Genomic DNA, 24,771 nt, shown 5'->3' with positions numbered 1-24,771 from the left:
CGTCCTCAGGAAAAATTGTACAACAAATTGTATGGTGCAATTTCTCCTGTTACCCTTATGAAAATGTAATATTCTGTGCTAAAAACATATGGGGAAAATTAGATTTTTTAATTTATTTATTTTTACAGCTCAACGTTATAAACTGAAGCACCTGAGCGTTTAATATGCTCACCACACATCTAGATCAGTTCCGTGAGGGGTCTAGCTTTCAAAATGGTGTCCATTGTCAGGGATTTTCATTGTTTAGGCATATCAGCAATTGTTGTAGCAAATTTTGCAAAAAGTCAAATACCGCACCTTCCCTTCAGACCTCTGCTGTGCGCCCAAACAGTGGTTTTCTCCCTCATATAGGGTATTCGCATGATCAGGAGAAATTACCCAACAAATTTTGGGATCAATTTTTTACTGTTACGCATCAAAATAAAAAAAATTTGGATCTGAAGTAAATTTTTTGTGAAGAAAAAAAAAAAAAAAAAAAAAAAAAGTTAAATGTTCATTTTTTCCCCCCACATTCCAAAAATTCTTGTGAAGCACCTGATGGGTTAGTAAACTTCTTGAATGTGGTTTTGAGCACCTTGACAGGTGCAGTTTTAGAATTTGAAGTGACTTCAAATGTGATGTGGTCCCTAAAAAAAAAAAATTTTTTTGTAAATTTTGTTGTAAAAAGGAGATGTCAAACAAAATCACTGGGATCAGTTGAAACATTCCAGAGTCATTACCATAAAAAAAGAGACAGGTCAGAATTGTAAAAATTGGCCGGGTCATTAACACGCAAACTACCTTCAGGGGTAAAGGAGTTAATTTAGGGCAGAAAAAAAAAAAATATATAATTTTTTTTTATTTCTAAGAAAAAAAAAAAAAAAGCTATCCGTCGGTACAATAAGATGTTGAAGAAAGATTACTTTACGAGTTTTAACCCCTTCATGACCAAGCCTATTTTGACCTTAAAGACCTTGCCGTTTTTTGCAATTCTTACCAGTGTCCCTTTATGAGGTAATAACTCAGGAACGCTTCAACGGATCCTAGCGGTTCGGAGATTGTTTTTTCGTGACATATTGGGCTTCATGTTAGTGGTAAATTTAGGTAAATAAATTCTGTGTTTGTGATAAAAACGGAAATTTGGCGAAAATTTCGCAATTTTCACATTTTGAATTTTTATTCTGTTAAACCAGAGAGTTCTGTGACACAAAATAGTTAATAAATAACATTTCCCACATGTATACTTTACATCAGCACAATTTTGGAAACAAAATTTTTTTTTGCTAGGAAGTTATAAGGGTTAAAATTTGACCAGCGATTTCTCATTTTTACAACAAAATTTACAAAACCATTTTTTTTTTTAGGGACCACCTCACATTTGAAGTCAGTTTGAGGGGTCTATATGGCTGAAAATACCCAAAAGTGACACCATTCTAAAAACTGCACCCCTCAGGGTACTCAAAACCACATTCAAGAAGTTTATTAACCCTTCAGGTGCTTCACAGCAGCAGAAGCAACATGGAAGGAAAAAAATGAACATTTAACTTTTTAGTCACAAAACACCAAGGTTACTTACTGGTAGCCGGTTTTTCCGGAGCCCATGACAGCACACCTGAGAGAGAGGGATCCACCCAGTCGGGACAGGAAACCTACCGAAACAAAAGGGCGGTACCTCTCCCTCGCTTCAGTTGGTTTTCAGAGCATGAGAGGCCTCCTTGGTTAGTACACATGGTAATCCATCACCACATTATAATAACAAAAAACACCCAACTAAAAGTGCGCATCAAAGGGTGACAAAAGAAGGGAGGGAATATACAGGTGCTGTCATGGGCTCCGGAAAAACCGGCTACCAGTAAGTAACCTTGGTGTTTTCCCGTCTCCCATGACAGCACACCTGAGAGATTTTTGGAGAAAGGAACACCTTAGGGAGGGACCACCGCTTGCAGCACCCTTCTACCAAAGGTAAGGTCAGTTGAGGAGGATAGATCTAGCCGGTAGTGTCTAAAGAAGGTAGACGGTGAGGACCAGGTAGCGGCCTTACAGATTTGATCAATCGATACCTCTGCTTTTTCTGCCCAGGAAGTAGCCACGGCTCTGGTGGGGTGAGCCTTGATGCCTTCAGGGATCGGGGCACCATGAGAAACATAGGATAAGGAAATGGCCTCCCTAATCCACCTAGCAATAGTACCCTTGGATACCCCATATCCCTTCCTGCTACCCTGGAAAGCTATAAATAGTGATTGATCCTTCCTCCACTGACTAGTCAGAGATATATACTGTAAAATAGCTCTTCTTACGTCAAGCGTATGAAATTTCTCTTCCCCTGGGTTCTTAGGATTATTACAGAAAGAGGGCAACACAATTTCTTGACTCCTATGGAATTTAAGAACTACTTTCGGCAGATATGCCGGATCCGGTCTGAGCACTACTCTGTCATCAAATATCTGTGTGTAAAAAGGGGAGATGGACAGGGCTTGCAAGTCACTCACCCTACGGGCTGATGTCAACGCTACCAGAAGTACTGTCTTAAGTGTAAGTATTTTTATTGATGACTCCTGCAAGGGTTCAAACGGAACACTAGTCAGAGCTTCTAACACCAGATTTAAATCCCATGGAGGAACCCTCTGAATTACCACTGGTCTAGACCTACTACACGATTTAATAAAGCGGGACACCCATCTATTGGAGGCCAGATTACAGTTATACAAGGCTCCTAATGCCGACACTTGTACCTTGAGCGTATTAGTTGCTAATCCCAACTGCAACCCCGCCTGTAAAAATTCTAAAATAGTACCCACAGGAGCTTTGTCCCCCAAAGGTTGCCCTGAAAAATCTAGAAACTTTTTCCATGTCCTGCCATATATCCTTGATGTAACTGGTTTTCTACTTTTCAACAAGGTGGAGACAAGCCCTGGTGAAAACCCCTGCCTACTCAGTAATGCCCTCTCAAATTCCAGGCTGCAAGATGGAAGCCCTTCACTTGAGAGTGGCATATTGGACCCTGAGTAAGCGGGTCCGGAATTTCTGGCAGGATCCATGGATCGGTCACTGACATTTGTCTCAGGAGGGAGAACCAAGGTCTTTTTGGCCAGAATGGAGCAATCAAAATTACTCTCGCCTGCTCCATTCTGATTTTTCTCACTACCGTCGGAATCATCGCTATTGGTGGAAACACATATGCGAGACTGAAATTCCATTGTATGTGGAGGGCATCTACTGCAAAGGGTTTTTTTCTTGGGTCTAGTGAACAGAAGTTCTCTACCTTCCTGTTGTTTAGGGTGGCAAACAAATCTATCACAGGTAGGCCCCAAGCCTGCACTATCTGTTGAAACACTCGGGGATTCAAAGACCACTCCTTGTTTCAGCGTTTTGCGACTTAGGAAGTCTGCTTTCGTATTCTCGACTCCCTTTATATGGAGAGCCGAGAGGGAGAGTAGGTGGCGCTCCGCTAGTTGTAGGAGGACAGATGCTGACTTCATCAGGGAAGGGGATCTCGTCCCCCCTTGGTGGTTGATATATGCGACTACAGCGCGATTGTCTGACATGACCCTGGTGTGATGACCCTGGAGGATGGGTAGGAAATGTTTCACAGCTTTTTCTACTGCCCATAACTCTTAGGTTTGACGCTTGTTGTGATTCTGATTGGGACCAAGATCCCTGAACTGAGAGAGTCCCCAAATGAGCTCCCCATCCTGAACCGCTTGCATCTGTGGTTATGATTTGATCTATCGGAGTTATCCACTGGACCCCTGATATCAAATGGTTTCTTACCGCCCACCATTTTAGGGAATCTGTTACCTCTAATGAAAGGCGTAGTTTCCCCTCTAAATGCCCTTTTAACCACCTCTGCGCTGACAGGACCTCCCATTGTAATTGTCTTAAATGGAACTGTGCCCATCTTACTGCCGGTATACATGAAGTCAGAGAACCCAACAGGGACATTGCCCTTCTCAATGTCATTACGGGGTGATGAATCGCTGACTCTACAAGATTTTGAATTTTGACCAGATTGTTTTCTGGCAAAAGACAAAGCTGACGCCTGGAATCCAGGACTAAACCCAGAAAAGATTGAACTAGCTCCGGCGTCAACCTTGACTTGGCAAGATTTATTTTCCACCCCAATCGCTGTAGTGTTGATAAGACTTGTTCCATTTGTGTCTGGCAATGTGTTGATGAGTTCCCTATCACAAGGAAGTCGTCCAGATACGGAACTATAACTACATTCTGGGAGCGGAGGAAGGACATGACCTCTGACACTAATTTTGTGAAAATTCTCGGTGCTATTGATAGGCCGAATGGTAGGGCAGCATATTGATAGTGCCTGAGACAACCTTGTATATAAACCGCCAGTCTTAGGAATTTTTGGTGGTCTTGATGAATTGGGACGTGGTAATAGGCGTCCTTTAGGTCTATGGCCGCCATGAAGCAACCTGGGAACAAGAGTTTTATGGCCGTATTCACCGACTCCATTTTGAAGGAGCAGTTTACTATTGACCGATTTAGATTCTTTAAATTGATAATAGTTCTCAGGGACCCATCTGGTTTTCGTATGAGAAAAAGAGGAGAGTAAAAACCTTTTCCCTGCTCTTCCCCCGGGACCTCCACTAGAACCAGTTTTGATACGAGCTCCAGTACCTCTGCCTCCAAGGTTAGCTGCTCCTCCGGGGTTTTTCTTTGGGGCGTTAAAACAAAAAAGTTTGTTGCGGTGGAAAAACAAAATCTATTCTTAAGCCGTGTTCAATGACCTTTAGAGCCCAACGACTGGGGGAGATATCTACCCAGGCTGGGAGAAAAGATGAAAGCCTTCCCCCCACCTCCGGCCTGGCGTCATTGGGAGGGCTTTTTTGCCGATGTTGAGGGACCTTTAAACATATATCCAGACCCCCTTCTGTCTCGAGAGTCCCAATTCCTTCTATCTCCCGGGGGGCGGCCCCTGCTAAATTTGCCCCTCCGAAAATAAGGTCTTCTAAAGTCCACAGGAAAACGAGGGAATCCCTTTTTTCTATCTCCAGCTTTCTCTAAAATGTCTTCCAACTTTTGACCGAGGAGAAAATGGCCATCACATGGTATAGAGCAAAGTCTATTTTTTGAAGGTAAATCCCCCGGGCATCCCTTCAACCAGAGAGCACGTCTAGCCGCATAAGATAAACTTACGGCCCTAGCTGCAAGTCTTACAGAGTCTGCTGAGGAATCCGCTACGAAGGCAGCTGCCCCTTTAGCCAAAGTTACATTTGTTAGAATTTCATCTCTCGGGGCCTTCGACTTCAGTTGCTCCTCTATCTGCTGCAACCAGACAATAAGGGAGCGAGAGACACAGGTTCCCGCGATTGCTGGTTTCAAGCCTCCTGCAGTTGCTTCCCAGGTGTGTCTTAGGAACCCATCTGCTTTTTTATCTAAGGGATCCCTTAATACACCAGAATCTTCTAAGGGAAGGGATAACTTTTTAGATGATCTAGCAACCGCACCATCGATTTTTGGAACCTTATCCCAAGTCTCTGAATCTTTATCCTCAAAGGGGTAACGTCTTTTAGAAGCCGAGGGGAGGTTAACCGATTTTTCTGGTTTCTTCCACTCTTTCTATAAGGGCTTTTATTCTAGAATTGACGGGAAAGGTACGTTTCCTCTTTTCCTCTAAACCACCAAACATTATGTCTTCCAGGGACTTGGCCGCTTTCTCATCCTTAAGGCCCATTGAAGCTCTAACGGCTTTTACTAACTTGTCCGTGTTCTCAGTAAGAAAGCACGGACGGCCTCCCACATCACTATCAGAAGAGGAGTCAGAGGACTTAGGAGAAGAGGAGCAGGGAGATAATGGTTCCACCTGACCTTCCTCATCAGAAGGAGACACTTCAGAAACCGAAACTGGTTCAGGGTGTTTACTACCCTTTTTTTTAAGGGCTGCTTTAACAGAGTCTTGTACTTCGGCTCTGATTATTGCTCTAAGACTAGAGGCAAATTCAGGGGTCTCTTCCTGGATAGTCTTTTGAATACAATCTATACAAAGACTTTTCTGCCATTGAACTGCCAATGGGACTTCACAAAGGGCACATTCTTTATTCTTTGTCTTGGAGCTAGCCTTCCTCGGCGCCTGCCAAGCAAACAGAAAATGTAGCCCATTACCACCAGGGTGACATTCACGTAGATCACTCACCACCCGCTGACCATAAAGGGTACCGGATTCCGAGGCGGACTGGGAGCACGGGGAACATTCCTCCTGGATGATGAAGAGTCCTGAGATGTCCGACTAGGACGATTGCTGCTCCTTCCACTTGAACGGCTATTTTTTTTCGCATGATGATGAGCAGATGTATCGCCCGATAAGGGCTCTTGCTGCTGCTGCTGTTGCTGCTGTAATAGCTTCTGCTGCTGCTCCATACCCTCCATCTCTGGAAACTGTATGGAAATGAGCAGCGATCTAGTGTAGCCACCCCCTTAATAAGGGGTCTTTCCACAGCGCTCCCCGCCTCTTCCGGTAACCATTGTCGCTCCTCTCCCCCTCAAAAAAACACCGCCGGAAAGCTTGCGTTATCACCGGCGTCTTACTCCATGGGCGCCGCCATCTTGGATCCGGCGTGCCTCTCTGACGTCAAGCAGGCACGCCCATTCCCAGCGTGCTCTGTTGCCGCACGCCAGCCGCGCACCGGAAGTCGCCCAGCAGAGGGGGAGAGAGCGGCGTGGCAGCCGCAGAATGGCTCCAGAGATCCGGACTGCGCTGGACCAACGCCCGCGCGTACGCAAGAGCCCGAGGGATCTGCGGACGGAGCTACCAGCAACCCGAAGGCCGACACACAGGCGTTCTGCCTGCGCTTCAAGTGACGGGACGGGAGTGGGTAAGAGGATCTTCAATCAAGCACGATAAAAATAAAAAAGTACCGCCGTGATTCAGCACAAGGGTTCCCATCAGGACAGGAAACCAACTGAAGCGAGGGAGAGGTACCGCCCTTTTGTTTCGGTAGGTTTCCTGTCCCGACTGGGCGGATCCCTCTCAGGTGTGCCGTCATGGGAGACGGGAAAAATTATCTTTTAGCAACAATTTTTTTATTTTCCCAATGGTAAAAGGAGAAATTGTCCTGAGTACGCTGATACCTCATATGTGGGGGTAAACCACTGTCTGGGCGCACGGCAGGGCTTGGAAGGGAAGGAGCGCCATTTGACTTTTTGAATGAAAAATTGGCTCCACTCTTTAGCGGACACCATGTCACGTTTGGAGAGCCCCCGTGTGCCTAAAAATTGGAGCTCTCCCACAAAGTGACCCCATTTTGGAAACTAGACGCCCCAAGGAACTTAACTAGATGCATAGTGAGCACATTGAACCCCCAGGTGCTTCACAAATTGATCCGTAAAAATGAATAAGTACTTTTTTTACAAAAAAATTCTTTTAGCCTCAATTTTTTCATTTTCACATGGGCAACAGGATAAAATGGATCCTAAAATTTGTTGGGCAATTTCTCCTGAGTACACCGATACCTCACATGTGAGGGTAAACCACTGTTTGGGCACATGGTAAGGCTCGGAAGGGAAGGAGCGCCATTTGACTTTTTGAATGGAAAATTGGCTCCAATTGTTAGCGGACACCATGTCGCGTTTGGAGAGCCCCTGTGTGCCTAAACATTGGAGCTCCCCCACAAGTGACCCCATCTTGGAAACTAGACCCCCCAAGGAACTTATCTAGATATGTGGTGAGCACTTTGAACCCCCAAGTGCTACACAGACGTTTACAACGCAGAGCCGTGAAAATAAAAAAAATCATTTTTCTTTCCTCAAAAATGATGTTTTAGCAAGCATTTTTTTATTTTCACAAGGGTAACAGGAGAAATTGGACCCCAGTAATTGTTGCGCAGTTTGTCCTGAGTATGATGGTACCCCATATGTGGGGGTAAACCACTGTTTGGGCACACGTCGGGGCTTGGAAGTGAGGGAGCACCATTTGACTTTTTGAATACAAGATTGGCTGGAATCAATGGTGGCGCCATGTTGCGTTTGGAGACCCCTGATGTGCCTAAGCAGTGGAAACCCCTCAATTCTACCTCCAACACTAACCCCAACACACCCCTAACCCTAATCCCAACTGTAGCCATAACCCTAATCACAACCCTAATTCCAACCCTAACCCTAAGGCTATGTGCCCACGTTGCGAATTCGTGTGAGATTTTTCAGCATCATTTTTGAAAAATCCGCGGGTAAAAGGCACTGCGTTTTACCTGCAGATTTACCGCGGATTTCCAGCGTTTTTTGTGCAGATTTCACCTGTGGATTCCTATTGAGGAACAGGTGTAAAACGCTGCGGAATCCGCACAAAGAATTGACATGCTGCGGAAAATACAACGCAGCGTTTCCTTGCGGTATTTTCCGCACCATGGGCACAGCGGATTTGGTTTTCCATAGGTTTACATGGTACTGTAAACCTGATGGAACACTGCTGCGAATCCGCAGCGGCCAATCCGCACCGTGTGCACATAGCCTAATTCTAAAGGTATGTGCACACACTGCGGAAAACGCTGCGGATCCGCAGCAGTTTCCCATGAGTTTACAGTTCAATGTAAACCTATGGGAAACAAAAATCGCTGTACACATGCTGCAGAAAAACTGCACGGAAACGCAGCGGTTTACATTCTGCAGCATGTCACTTGTTTCTGCGGATTCCGCAGCGGTTTTACAACTGCTCCAATAGAAAATCACAGTTGTAAAACCGCAGTGAAATGTGCAGAAAAACCGCGGTAAATCCGCCATAAATCTGCAGCGGTTTAGCACTGCGGATTTATCAAATCCGCAGAGGAACAGAATACGTGTGCACATACCGAAACCCTAACCCTAGCCCTAACCCTATTCTAACCTTAGTGGAAAAAAAAAAAAAAAAAATCTTTATTTTTTTATTGTCCCTACCTATGGGGGTGACAAGGGTGGGGGTCATTTATTATTTTGGCGGGCGCATGCACCCGCCATTTTGGAAGATGGCGGCGCCCAGGGAGAAGACGGATGGGGGGGGGGGGTGGATCAGAGTGCAGGGGGGTTGGATCGGAGCACCTTTTAATCTAAAGGTGGCCACAGATGTTACAGAAATAGGTTGATGGTCAGACAACTGATGAACAAACAATTGTTTGGTGAAGTATCGGTACACAGACACAGCCAAACTCCTATACATTATACACTGTATAAATACTAATTTATTTAATATCTATCTATATATTTTGCAGGGTCTTCAAATCCTGTTCCGTCCAGATGTGTCCGGATCCCAGAATTCCAAGCGGTGGAAGTTAATCGACCTCTATATTGGGACATGCAAGTGATGGGTGTCTCAATATGGAAACTGATGGTGGTACCAGCCTCTTGTGCGGTACCACTAGCGGGACACCGTTGCACCACACACACAGTATACGCAATACACAACACATACACACACACACACTATGTGCCGTATGCACTACACAGCTCCTGGGGAGGAAGCAAAAGACAATACTGACATCACAGCAGGAGATCGCAGAGGATACATTTTGTGAGGTAAAATATTGTTTAAGAACAGTCTGTGAAATATTTTACCTGACAAAAGAAATCCTCTGTGATCCCCTGCTATAATGTCAGCATTGTCTTTTGCTTCCTCCACTGACCAGGAGATGTGCTATGCTCCGTACACGGTCAGACACAGAAAATTCACAGGTCAAAGAAGAGATGACATGAGAGGAGAAGACAGCAGATGGGGGAGAGAGAAAGCGCACAGGGGTGAGTACAGGAGGGGGGGGGGGGGAGAGAGCTCAAACAGGACAGCACAGCACTGAAAGGAGAGAGACAGCAGACAAGGGAGATAGCACATGGGGTAGACAGGTTAAAGAAGAGCGCACAGACGGGAGAAGTCAGCACATGGGGAAAGAGTGGATAGGCGAGTGAGCACATGGGGGGACGCTGCAAAGCCTGCCCACACCGTGACATGAAGGCTAACGCATCGGGCCTCCATCTAGTATATATAAGAAACCACACACACTGGAGAATAGTGTGTAGCCAGCCCATAAATAATGAACATAGTGTGACAGCAACTCCAGAAAAATAAAATATTTCAGTGAAATTTACACTTCTACCAAGTCCCAACAACAACAAAAAAGAGCCCTTGAGGCCTACTGCCATCAGAAGAACTTTAGTCGTTTTTACAGAGGATATAGTACCATGGCCACAGTCAAAGAGGGAACGGCGTCTCCACTTGACAAGTATAACCACGACACAATGAGGATCCACTGTTAGCGCTGCATGGCTCAAGAGGCCATAGTATTCAAACTGAATACTGCATGAATAAGTAATAAACCCTTACACAACAGTGAAAGACCTCTATTCAGGGGTAATACAAGCATATTTAATGGGAGGACAACCCATGCAATTCAGAAGGCGGGTTCTACTGTCAGACAACAACATTACTGTTGGAGCATCATCTATCTCTATTTTTTGACAGTCATTATATGCACCTACTAACAATGACAAACGTGTCTGAAAGGTAGGATTGCCGCTTAAATATGTATAGGTTTAGATGTAGAACTATATAACTTCGTAATGTACCTGTGTGTCCTTGTTTTACAGTTGATCACAGCTCCATTTCCAGAGTTTCTCTGCGACACAGTATATATATATATATATATATATATATATATATATATATATATATATTCTATTAACTACTGACGTTTGCCAAGTAAGAGAAACGCGCAACTCGTAATTTTTTCTTTCATAAATCAATAGCATGCATAAAAATAAGTAACATTGCAATATATCATTCGAGCAATATGCTTCTTTTATATGGATTAAGCCTTCATTCTGAATATTCTCAGTTCACAGGAAAAATCTGTCTTTAGCGACTACAGATCTCATTACCAAGAGGACAGTTGGGGATTGTAAAGTTCTATAGAGAGCAGTAACAGCCTTTCAGGACAGCTTGTAGTAAAATGTCTGGGTCTGCCTCTAGCACCCTCCCCTTCTCCACAGAATCTTAGAAGCACCAACTCATATCCTCTCTATATGAACATCTGTCTTCACAGACTATAGACGTTACCCATGAATTGAGAGTAACAGATTAAACCAGGAGGAGAAAAACAAAATTCTGACATTTTATAAAGTTGCTCAATTGAAGGTGTACAATAAGTTGATGGAATAAAAATGACTGTTACCCTTTCAAGCAGCTCCCTTCTGTCTAGGCATTGGCAGTGATAAATAAGTATGGGTAGCCTTACCAGAAGTTAGCAGTCAGCCAGCCCCCATCATATCCAAGTGTCCACTTTATACATCTTTTGAAACCCTACATTTGTAAGTTTGCATGTATTTACATCGCGGAAAAATCAAATAGTTTATGTGGATAACCTCTTTCATTGTGCCGCTGTATATCAAAGTTGAGTATCTATTTATATAATTGCCTTGTAATGTTTTCATTTCCTGTTCTGTCCAGATGTCACGCATCCCAGAATTCCAAGAGGAGGAAGTTCACCGACCGCCATATTGGGACACTCAAGTGATGAGTGTCTTAATACGGAAACTGCTGCTGGTACCAACTTATTGTGCAGTACCACCAGCGGAACACCGTCGCACCACACACACACTATAAGCCGTATGCACCTCACACACACAGCCTCTTGCGCGGTACCACCAGAGTCACAAACACGCCAGTCAGCCAAATAATTCACTGACTGCTGCCATCTTTGTACAGGAGGAGTGCATGTGCAGTTTTAATGTGACCGCCGCCATCTGTCTGCACACAGATGGCGGCGGTCTGATTTACTGCGCCTGCGTGAATTAAGCGCAGGCGCAGTGAATCATTCGGCTGATCCCGGGGGCAGATGCGTGATGTGTCTATAGGCAGAGGAAGCCGGTCACATTAAAGGGGTTTTCCCACGAACGAAAGTTTATTTTAAAAATTGACTGAGTGTACGGAGCATACCACATCTAAGCGGAGGAAGCAAAAGATAATACTAACATTACAGCAGGGGATCACAGTGGATTCATTTTCTGAGGTAAAATATTTCAGACTGTTGCCAACATGGCTCCTCATAAAAAGTATGCCAAGGACAATGAAAGGAAAGCAGCAAAGGCACAACGTCGAAGTCAGCAACAGGCAAATGAGACTCTTGAAGAGCAACAGCATCGCTGGGACAAAAACAATGTATATAAGCGTAGGCGTCAAGCACATGAGTCCTCAGATGCAAAAGTCATTAGATTATCACAGGATGCCATTAGGCAACAACAGCGCTGCATGCCTGCCGCCATCGTGACATTAACACCCTCCCGATGAGATAGCATCAGGCCTCCATCTAGTATATTGATATCTCTAAATGCAAAGATATAGTAATGTATTTATAAAATAGAGTTGCACTTGAACACAGCCATCACCAATAATTGGGTCATAGAAGGGTTATGATTATTAGGTGTTAAAAACATATATTACACACACGTTGTAAATATAAGGTTCAGCTGTCCTACATCAGTGTAAAATGGAGTGATTCACTCTAAGCAGGACATAAATAGGTTATGAAACACTTGTTCTAGCATCCAAAATAATGTATTCTATGTATGTATGTATTGCTTGCCAAGTAAAAAAAAAAAAACACTTAAAAAGCTTTTCAAAAGCTGTAATTTAATGGGAAGCACATTTTCCTTTGATATGATGATGCCGTTCTGTGTCTTACTAACGCTTGGACTTGTGATCTCCATAGAAACTGCATAAATGCAGTAATCAACTATGAGGTAAGCAAATGTTAGAAGAGAACTGACAGGCAGACATGAAGTTCTCAGCTGGACACTTTTCTCCATAAACGCAATGTTAAAATAGAATATAAAATTTTTTGTGGATGAGGAACACAGAGCCACCGCTGGGTGCATCAATAAGTCAAAAAAATATAAAAAAAATAAAAATGTAATGCTGGATCCTTGAGAAAAATATCAGTGTCTTTATTTGAAAAAAATAAATAAAAAAATTCACATCAGGGTAGTCAGTTAAAGACTTTTTGGAATATATATATATATATATATATATATATATATATATATATATATATATATATATATATATATATATATATATATATATATACACATAATCTATCTACATATACACACACACTGCTCAAAAAAAAAATAAATAAAAGGGAACACAAACAACAAAATATAACTCCAAGTAAATCAAACTTCTGTGAAAATCAAACTGTCCACTTAGGAAGAAACTCTGACAATCAATTTCACATGCTGTTGTGCAAATGGAATAGACAACAGATGGAAATTATTGGCAATCAAGACACACTCAAATAGGAGTGGTTTTGCAGGTGGGGACCACAGATCACATCTCAGTACCAATGCTTTCTGGCTGATGTTTTGGTCACTTTTGAATGTTGGTTGTGCTTTTACACTCGTGGTAGCAGGAGACGGACTCTACAACCCACACAAGTGGCTCAGGTAGTGCAGCTCTTCCAGGATAGCACATCAATGCGAGCTGTGGAAAGAAGATTTGCTGTGTCTGTTAGCGTAGTGTCCAGAGGTGGGAGGCACTACCAGGAGACAGGCCAGTACACCAGGAAATGTGGAGGGGGCGTAGGAGGGCAACAACCAAGCAGCAGGACCGCTACCTCAGCCTTTGTGCAAGGAGGAACAGGAGGAGCACTGCCAGAGCCCTGCAAAATTACCTCCAGCAGGCCACAAATGTGCATGTGTCTGCACAAACGGTTAGAAACCGAATCCATGAGGATGGACTGAGTGCCTGACGTCCACAGATGGGGGATGTGCTCACAGCCCAACACCGTGCAGGACGCTTGGCATTTGCCACAGAACACCAGCATTGTCAAATTCGCCACTGGCGCCCTCTACTCTTCACAGATTAAAGCAGGTTCCTGACTGCCATTAGGTACCGAGAAGAGATTCTCATACCCCTTGTGAGACCATATGCTGGTGCGGTTGGCCCTGGGTTCCTCCTATTGCAGGACAATGCCAGACCTCATGTGGCTGGAGTGTCTCACCATTTCCTGCATTGAAGCTATGAACTGGCCCGCTCATTCCCCCAACCTGAATCCGACTGAACACATCTGGGACATCATGTCTCGCACCATACACCAATGTCACATTGCATCACAGACTGTCCAGGAGTTGAGGGATGCTTTAGTCCGGGTCTGGGAGGAGATCCCTCAGGAAACTATCCACCGCCTCATCAGGAGCATGCCCAGGCATTGTAGGGAGATAATACAGGCATGTCTTGAGGCATTTCCATTGAAGTTGGATCAGCCTGTAACTTCGTTTTCCACTTTGATTTTGAGCATCATTCCAACTCCAGACCTCAGTGGGATATTAGTTGTGATTTACGTTAATCATTTTTAGGTTTTATTGTTCTCAACACATTCCACTATGTAATGAATAAAGATTAACAACAGGATTATTTCATTCAGTGATATCTAAGATGTGGGATTCTGGTGGACCTCTACAATGACATCCCAAGTAAAGACCTGAACCTGGTACAAAAAGAGCTTGTGAAAAGACTGAAAGCTATTGGAGGAAAAGTTCAAAGATTTCCAAAATCCTGTGGATACACCAATCACACTGACAGAAATAGCAGAAAGGATCACACAGATAAAAAGGTAAAAAAAAGCCAGTGGTCCAGATGGGATCCTCCCAGAAATGCTGAAATACAGCCCTCCAAACATCCAGGCTGCGATAACAAAACTATTTAATATTGTACTGCAGGCCGGCTGCTTCCCCAAAAACTGGAACCAAGGCCTCATAACCCCTATACACAAAAATGGGGACAAGTACGACCCAGCAAACTACCGAGGGATATGTGTCAGCAGCAACATGGGTAAACTCTTCAACTGCATCCTGAACTAGAGGGTCCTCACCGAGCACAACGTCCTCAGCAAGAGCCAAGCAGGGTTCATGCCAAACCACCGCACCACTGACCACATCTACACTCTGCACAGCCTCATCAAGAGCCACGTCCACAATACAAAGAACGGGAAGATATACGCTTGTTTTGTGGACTTCAAGAAGGCCTTCGACTGGGTGTGGCACCCAGGACTATTCCTAAAATTGCTGGGGAGCGGAATAGGAGGCAAAACATATGACGTCATCCGAAGCTCCTACACTGAGAACAGTTGCAGTGTGAAGGTCAACGGAAGGAGGACGGCCTATTTCCAACAGAGTCGAGGAGTGAGACAGGGCTGCAGCCTCAGTCCAACGCTCTTTAACATCTACATCAATGAGCTGGCAGTGGCCCTAGAGTCCTCCTCAGCACCAGGACTCACCCTCCATGACACCCAGGTGAAATTTCTGCTGTATGCAGATGACCTCGTGCTGTTATCACCAACTGAGAAAGGCCTCCAAGACCATCTGAAAATCCTAGAGACCTTCAGTAGCACATGGGCACTGCCAATCAACGAGAAAAAAAAACTAATATCATGGTGTTCCAGAAAAGAAAGCCAAAACCCACCGGCCATCCTACCTTTATGATAGACAACCATCCACTTACAGAAACCAACAGGTACACCTACCTGGGCCTAGAACTCAGCCAGTCAGGGAGCTTCAAGTAAGCCATAGAGTTACTAAAAGACAAGGCATCCAAAGCCTTCTATGCCATCAGAAGGAGTCTGTACCACCTCAAGGCACCAGTAACTGTATGGCTAAATTTTTTTGACTCCATCATTGCCCCAATTCTTCTATATGGTAGTGAGGTCTGGGGCCCAGCCTCATACCCAAACTGGTCAAAGTGGGACGCTGGGCCGACAAATATTCCACTTAGAGTTCTGCAAGCATCTTCTCCAAGTCCATCGGAGCACATCAAATAGCGCCTGCCGAGCAGAGCTGGGTAGATTCCTACTACACATTGCAATAAAGAAGAAGGCACTGTCATTCAAGGCTCATCTACAAAGTAGCAGTCCCAGCTCCTACCATCACAAAGCCCTCCTACACCAGGAAGCCTCAGGAAGCCTCCCAAGAAAAAGTACCCAAAGCCAGTCTGACCAAGCCATCAGCCATGCATTCAGCCATGGCCTGACAAAAGGTGAAATCCAGAAGATGGTACACAAAGTCAAAGAGGAATATCTCAGCATCTGGAGGAACGACAAACAAATCCAAGAAACTGACAATATACCGGAATCTACAGAGGGAGTACAAACTGGCCCCATATCTAGAGAAACTAGAAAACCCCAAAGATCGACAGATCCTGAGCCAGTACAGACTGAGCGCCCACAGCCTACTCATCGAATCCGGGCGGCACCGACAGAACTACAAGCCCCGAGAGAGCTGACTCTGCCAGCAGTGCCCCCAGGAGGCTGTGGAGGATGAGGTCCACTTCCTGCTGAGGTGCCCCAAATACTCCGCAGTGAGGGTCACTCACTTCAAGAGACTGTCTGATCTCCTCCCAGACTTCACCTCCAAGGAGGAGGAAGAGAAACTGCCGATAATACTGGGGGAAGAGGAAAGTGCAGTGGCCGTAGCAGCGGAATATGTCAGTGCCTGCCACAGACTAAGAGGAGCCTGATATGTCATGGACTCCCGTACCCCAACACTGGACATATCCCTATCCCCCCGACCGAAGAGCCCGATATGTCATGGACTCCTATACCCCACCCTGGAAACCTCCCCTATCCTCTAAAAGGAATTTGATATACCCTGGACCTCTATATGCCTCCCTCCCCCACCCCCGTATTTTTACCATATGCTTTGGCAATGCTAACATGTACTTAGTCCTGCCAATAAAGCTCATTTGAATTGAATTGAGTTGAGAGACAGACAGACAGACTTGGATTCGTGTGTGTGTGTGTGTGTGTGTGTGTGTGTGTGTGTGTGTGTGTGTGTGTGTGTGTGTGTGTGTGTGTGTGTGTGTGTGTGTGTGTGGGTCAGCGACGGATCCTGCGTCCATAGGCTTCTATTGTAGCCGACGACGGGCAATGCAGGAGGAGCCGCTGACCGATTCTACAACGTGCACAAAAAAAAAGTTACAATGAACGTTTTCTCTGCATGGCGAGCCGCTATTTTCCGACGGATCCAGTGCACAACGGATGAAACGGATCAACGGATGGCCATCCATCACAATCCGTCGCTAATACAAGTATATGGGAAAATGCAGACTCCATTCTCAATAAAAAAAAACAAAAAACTGATTGTGACAGATCTGAAAAGACGGAAGTGTGAAAGGGGCCTTAATAATGAACTGCAAGTCACATCTTGAGGTAAAAAAAAAAATATCTTAGTCAAGAAAATAAAGTTTTATTTTCTTTTTGTAAGAACTGGACAAATAAATGCATTCCATTTAAGTGTGTCTATTCACAACATTCAATTCCATTAAAAACACTGGTTTCCACTTACACTATATGTATACAGTCAGGACACTGTCTGCACGACTTCCCCCAAAGTCAATATATCCTTTTTTGGAAGGAGTGCCTACAGTATGCCTTTTGTTAGGGTGTCCATTAGACCGTGGGAACTCCTCTATGGCTTAAAAGCGGCCATGTATAAAAAAAGACCACTTTCTTATACAATGTAGCACTTCAAGGATTCGCGTGGCATTTTAGAAATTCCATCTAACTATTTTCTTTAACAGATTGCAAATGTTAGCCAACTAAGCTGACAACTTTCTACATCCCAGCAAGTCAGAATTTCCAGAGAATAAGCCTAGACTTTATTTAGCAGAAGTCAAAGTTTCCGTTACTTTTTCTCCACATTTCTGCTGGCTCGGTTGTGCATTTTATTTCTGTCTATTTTTAGTTTCTATAAACCATGCTTGCACAGTAGATTTTGTTGCAGCAAGAACTGCAGAGACAAAACTGATATTAATCATGGTCTGTATGCGACAGGAGTACATTCCTGCTTATCTCTTATTCCGGTCCTCGGGGCTTATCTGAAACAACTAAATACACAAGAATAAAGGTACCGTCACACTAAGCGACGCTGCAGCGATACCGACAACAATGTCGATCGCTGCAGCGTCGCTGTTTGGTCACTGGAGAGCTGTCACACAGACCGCTCTCCAGCGACCAACGATGCCGGTAACCAGGGTAAACATCGGGTTACTAAGCGCAGGGCCGTGCTTAGTAACCCGATGTTTACCCTGGTTACTATCGTTAAAGTAAAAAAAACAACCACTACATACTTAACTACCGCTGTCTGTCCCCCGGCGCTGTGCTTTCCTGCACTGACTGTGAGCACAGCGGCCGGAAAGCAGAGCGGTGACGTCACCGCTCTGCTTTCCGGCTGCCCGGCGCTCACAGCCAGAGCAGAGAAGCAGAGCGCTGGGGACAGACAGCAGTAGGTAAGTATGTAGTGGTTGTTTTTTTTACTTTAACGATGGTAACCAGGGTAAACATCGGGTTACTAAGCGCGGCCCTGCGCTTAGTAACCCGATGTTTACCCTGGTTACCAGCGAAGACATCGCTGAATCGGCGTCACACACGCCGATTCAGCGATGTCAGCGGGAGAGCCAGCGACGAAACAAAGTTCTTGACTTTCTGCCCCGACCAGCGATATCACAGCAGGTGCCTGATCGCTGCTGCCTGTCACACTGGACGATATCGCTAGCCAGGACGCTGCAACGTCACGGATCGCTAGCGATATCGTCTAGTGTGACGGTACCTTAAATCCCAATATCAACCGGTTTAATAGAAGGTGTGTTTACACTGGTCAATCATGGCCATTAACCTACGCCAAACAGGCCAACCACACTTCAATGCGCACAAAATACCATTATACCATGGTTCTCAGCACCAGGTCCTGTTTACATGAGACAATGTGCTAATTAGAGCAATGATTTCTAAGCTTTAAGCGGTCAGGTTTTTGCTGCAAGATTTAGGGGCACAGCACACAATTATAGAGATACTAGATGGTAGCCCGATTCTAAAGAATCGGGAGTCTAGAATCCATATATACTTTATTTATTCAAATGTAAGAATAATACAATTAATAAATAATAGTAAGAAAGAACAAAAATAATAGGCAGTATATGGAGAAAACACCAAACAAAAGTTCAAAATTGGTGTGAAAATGTCACTGAACCACTTCACAACTAAATATATATAGTTTTGGTAAATGGTATTATCATTTTTTTGACGAAATTCGGCAGGAGCTTGAAGAGCAACGTCACTGGGCCCGCCTCCACGCGGTAGAAACTTGCTGTGAGGTAAAAATTAAAAAATCACACCAAAATGGCGGGCGGAGTGTGTCACAGTACGGCACGTTTCTGATTGGTTGCCGCCTGCTGCGAGCGACCAATCAGACACTGGACACTGTTGACGTCACTTATCTCCGGACATTAGCTCCGGACATTAGCTCCGGACAGGAAGTTGGCACAAATTGCAGGAAGTAGTATTCTAGGCAATTATATATTAGATGTCACTTACTGGGCTGTTGTCAGTTTAATAATAATCAGTATCTTAATCAGCAGGAGATCATCACTTGAGGACTAGTTGTCTTGTGCCATGTAGTCCTCCTGCTCTGTGTAAGGGCAGTCTCACACGTCCAGATAATTCCGGTAAAATCGGTACCGGAATTATCCGTGTCCGTGTGCCCGTGCGTTTCTGTGGCACATCAGTGTGGCACACGTGTGCCCACTGGGTACCACAAGCACCAGCATCTATTGCTGAAGCCACCATCCATATCTTCCCTGCAGCAGCGTTTGCCTCTCCTGGCAGAAAACGCACCTGCGGAGTAGTCGCGTTTTTTTATGCGGTTCCGCAGCGGGTTTTTTTCGTGCCTTTTTCCTGCGGTTTTCTTGCGGATTTGCTGCGTTTTTTTACCCTTCGGTTTTCTATAATGGAATGGGTACAAAAACGCTGCAGATTCACAAAAGAAGTGACATGCTTCTTTTAAACCGCAGTGTTTCCGCAGCGGATTTTTCCACACCATTAGCACAGCATTTTTTTTTCTCATTGATTTACATTGTACTATAAATCAATAACGGATCTGCAGCGTTTCTGCACTGCAAAAAACGCTGCGGATCCGCAAAGAATCCGCAACATGTGCACATACCCTAATAAATACAGCCCTGAGGCTATATTTGGCTTTATAATTCTGATGTATAGTCATCATACCTGGTCATACCTGGTTCCTCTGGCTGTGTAGCCCTTTATTTTTTTATGTCCACAATTGATGCTATACAGTAGTAGGATAGGGAGGGCTGTGGAAAGCCTGAAACAAGGCTCCACTGCTGCGGGATCAACACAGCAAGTAGTCATTTGTGCTAGTCCATTTAACTAAACATAGATATATAATCTGATTTAAAGTTATATGAACTAGCCCAAATCCCACGGCAGTAGAGCCTTGTTTCATGCTTTCCACAGCCCTGTCCATGCCAATGTAGCAGACGTTTTAAGACATTGTCACGTTAGCATGGAGGACTAGTTATGGTGACTATACATTAGAAATATACTGTCAGAGTGGAAGACTGCTTTATTATTTTAATGTTATGAATGTACTTAAGGCAGTAAATGGAGTTACATACTGTACAAGCCAAGTGGCCCAGTACGAAGGGTCCGCACAAAACCTGTCCACTCTAATTCATACATATATTCATGGCAAAAAAAAAAAAAAAAAGTACACAAATAACTGAAAAACACCAATACACTGCATATGAGTGAAATAGCAAAATAACCAACTCAAAACAGGTTGTCTACTACTAGGACAAACTCTTGAGCTAAAAGGTTTACTCCATGCAAAATAAAACTTATACGCACCACCAGTGCCATTCTAGCGGTGTCGGCACTTGCGGAAGTCCGGGCTGCTGCTGATACCAGGCTTCCTCTTCATGTTCAATCCAATCCATACTTAGGCCGGCACAGTGACAGTAGCACTGATTTGGCGCTGGGCACCACGTCACAAAACAGCACGAGAGTCCTGGGGAGAAAGTGCTGACACCGCAGAATTGGCGCCGGTAGTGGAGGAGAGTAAAGGTTGTTTTATTGGGAGCAAGCATTTAGTTCAATAAGGGGTTGTCCTAGTCCAACCTAGACCATCGCTTCATACAACTTCTCTACTTTAACCACCCATGGTGGGAGGAGTGGAGCATAAAGGGTCCTTTGCCTAACAAAATGCAAAAGTTATGGTTGAGGGTGACACGCCTCTAACAAGTCATATCTTGTGTATCTAGATACTATATTTTTTGATCAAGGTAACCAGTTATATCTGCCTTTTTTTAATACATGGCTGACATCTATGTATGGTACTTTAGCTTCCTACAAATCAACATGCAAGACCCATGACCAACTGTTGGTCATACCCATCACTAGAGCAGGATTCCTGTTCACCAATCCATCAGAGCTAGATGGAGGAGCATGGTTAATCTAGAGTCCCGCTCTATTCATGTCGGAGGGCCTCATTTAATTGGCCGATTGCTGCACGCAATGTTTATGGGGCCATCAGCCGTGTTTCTCTATGCTCAATCCATCACAGAAATAATGAGGAATCAAGTCCTCATCCTAGTAGGCAATGGGGTTTCCCAGTGAATTCCTTGCTATCAGACAGTTATCACTTATTATAAATCAAAAAGTAGGTTAGATCAGAATTGTCACCAATACAAAAAAAATAAAATCTTAATTTATTGTGAACTTGTCACACTGAGAACTGCCATTTCCCTGACAAGAGTAGTAATCTGCAGGTGAATAGCATTTAAACCCATCTGTAATTGGCTTACTTTATCATCAGCTTCAGGGAGAAACCGATATGTTACAGTCCCTGAACCAGAAACACATGGGCTACTTGCACAATGAACACGTCTGTAGGAACCTGTTCACACACCACCAAGAAACTTGAAGACAAGAGCATAGGGAGGTCAAAAATACTCTAAAAAAAACAACAAAAAAAACAGTAATAAGCTAGTGCTAGTCAAAAGATGGAAAAAACAGGGTATTTAGTGGATACGTTTTTCTTTGCAAAGAAAAACGTAAACTAAATACCCTGTTTTTTTCCCATCTTTTGACTAGCACTTGCTTATTAGTGTGATTTTTTTTTTTACAACAGTATTTTTGACCTCACTGTGCTCTTTTGTGTCTTCAAGTTTCTTGGTGGTGTGTGAACAGGTTCCTACGGACTTGTTCATTGTGCAAGTAGCCCATGTGTTTCTGGCTCTAATTGTTCTCTTGTTTCTACAAGACTAGGGAGTCCACCACTCCTTATGGGTCATTTGCATCAAAGCTGTTCCATCCAGCATGTCCACATGAAAATTCCCTCTCTGAACCCTGCTTATACAGGTACTATACAGATGATCAGGTTTTAAAATACATCAGATGGGGATTATATACATTAGGTAGTACTGCTCTATATGGGTATACCTTGACGATTGGTGGAGCAGCTTAGTATACTTTTTTTGCATAAAAATGTATCAACTAAATACCCTGTTTTTTTCCATCTTTTGACTAGCACTTGCTTATTACTGTGATTTTTTTTTTTTTTTTTTAAACAGTATTTTTGACCTCAATGTGCTCTTTTGTGTCTTCATGTTACAGTCCCTGTAGCCGCTCGCCTACAGTCATCAGTACACTGATGTAATCACTCCCAACACAATACCTGACAGCAGTTCTTCGCTGTCTAGGTGCAAAACAGGCGGTCAGTCAATGAGCTAGCAAGTGCTTACAGTGCACTCACTGTAGTGAGAGGTCACTATCTGATCCTTGCACTGTATTAATGTCAGGACGTGAAGGGATGCAAGGAGACTAACTTCAATTTTTTCTGTAGTCGTTCCACTAGCAATCTACCTATCTAGGGTTTAAATGCCATTTACTTGCAAAGCACATTTCTCGAGGTGACAGATTCCCTTTAAGCTTATAGGAGAGAGAGTGTGTGTGTGTGTGTGTGTGTGTGTGTGTGTGTGTGTGTGTGTGTGTGTGTGTGTGTGTGTGTGTGTGTGTGTGTGTGTGTGTGTGTGTGTTCCTACTTATGTTTGGAAAAGCCAGCATTGTAAACATGGTACACAACAGCACACAATGGCAGTAGCGCAAATTAAACTTCTGCAGTAAAGCACATCGATGGAAGTTCAAATCAGAAATCAGCTGGCACCCAAGTAGAAATTATATTCATTTATTTTTCATTACTTATGTAGTTAGGAAGCCATGCAAAGATCAATCATAACTGATGTGGCGGCAAAGCATACAGTAAGTGAGATGCATTTGTGAAGATTTAATCAGGTGAATGTAAGCATTCAATAAAGATCTAGTAAATATTCACCAACTATCAGCAAGGATGCTTTCACATTGCATTGTGTCCCCGTTCCGGAATATGTCTAAAATTCCCCACAAAACGACATGCGCCAATAGACAGGGCCACCGCGAGCTCTGACGTGCACCATATTTGGGAATGTACGCCTACAGGAGGCGGACACTCAGACCTAATAGACTGCGTCTGAGTATCCGCCTCCTGTAGGCGTTTCCTCACCAAAACAGTACACAGCAGAGCTCACATTTGCTCTGCCGTCATCATTACAGTCTATTGGCAAGTCAGCGCATAAGTCCGAACCACATTTTATGGGAGATTTCAGATGTATGCCAACGGGGAGACAGAACGCAATGTGAAATCACCCTAAGGCCACATTCACACATTCAGTATTTTACATCAGTATTTGTAAGCCAAAATCAAGACTGAAACAGTCCAGAGGAAAAAGTATAATAGAAACACATCACCACTGTATTTTTCACGCACTCCTAGTTTTGGCTTACAGATCCTGAACATGTGAACGTGGCCTTACAGTGACTTAAGCTCCCCTGCTGATCACTCCCAGAGTTATCAAAGTAGTAAAGCCATTTTACCTTTGAAATAAGCTCATCGTGATTTGCCAAGTGAGCTCTGCAATGAATGCAGCTGTACGTTCTATGGCAGGATGGCAGGTAGGCCTGAAACGTTTTGGACCTTGTCATTTTCACCATTGGAGCCACTGAGTGCTGAGTAAACTCTGGAGTGGCCCACGAGGCGCTCCCACAGGAAGGATCGCACGGGAAACACCGGAAGACACAGGTAAAGGCCGTGGTTTGGCAGGTTATGGGTGTGGGGGCAGGCTCCACACGCTGAAGGAAACACTAATTGTTTGTTACAGGCTGTCCAGAAACAGGCATCAATATCTCAACCACCTGGAAAAAAATAAAGACAACATATCAGAGGTACATTTTATTGGGACACAATGTACTTGCTACATTATAATAGAATCGTAAATACAGAAATCAAATTGGATTCAGCAATATAGAAGTAACAAAATCTGACAGAGGCCAATTGTTTCCTATATCATAGCTGTCAATTTAGAACTGATGAAACTGACTAAATTTAATGACCCCCAATTCAAAAAAAGAATTACAAACATGAAATATACATTCTATAAACCCAGCTATAGTCCATGTATATTCAAGCTGAGAGAGCTAAAAAGCAAAATCACCCATCAATACCCATGTAACAACTATGTGCTATTCCTGCTATTTCGCTTACTACATGCTCTATTTACCAGCAAGCGCCTGCTAGGATGATGGGGAAGTTCTCATTTTCAAGCTTTGCTCGAAGCCATAGACCACATATAGGCCATTATCAATTCCATTGTGCAGTACAAGAGATCTGTAGTACTATCTAAATCCACACAAAGCAAAGTGATGTTGTATGTAATTTATTCAATGCTCACTGGGACGTTTAATGAAATGGTCTGAAAACCCATCTATTGTCTTTAGGCTATTAATGTATATGCTTATTTATTCATCGTCCTTGCGGAGTTGCTGATAGCAGCTGTTAGAGCATTCTCCTTATCTTTCCATGGCTAAATGCAAGCCAACTGTGGTCAGGAGTCTGAAAGGCAGACACTGCGTGAAGGAACATGTGTACTGTGTAACA

General features: G+C 44.0%; 1 protein-coding gene across 1 annotated transcript in view; it reads right to left on the bottom strand.

Annotated features, from left to right (window-relative positions):
* YPEL2 (yippee like 2) overlaps positions 1 to 24,771 on the bottom strand; it is a 128,878-nt gene that overhangs the window by 78,839 nt on the left and 25,268 nt on the right. The window contains exon 2 of the mRNA XM_069757181.1: positions 23,712 to 24,029. Within this exon, the coding sequence (XP_069613282.1) occupies positions 23,712 to 23,828 (117 nt within the window). The 5' untranslated portion in view covers positions 23,829 to 24,029. The remainder of the gene's footprint in view (positions 1 to 23,711; positions 24,030 to 24,771) is intronic.

Source organism: Ranitomeya imitator, chromosome 3, assembly GCF_032444005.1.
Source record: "Ranitomeya imitator isolate aRanImi1 chromosome 3, aRanImi1.pri, whole genome shotgun sequence".
Classification (NCBI taxonomy): domain Eukaryota; kingdom Metazoa; phylum Chordata; class Amphibia; order Anura; family Dendrobatidae; genus Ranitomeya; species Ranitomeya imitator.
Note: the sequence above shows the minus strand (reverse complement) of the source record. Positions and strands in the feature narration are given on the sequence as shown.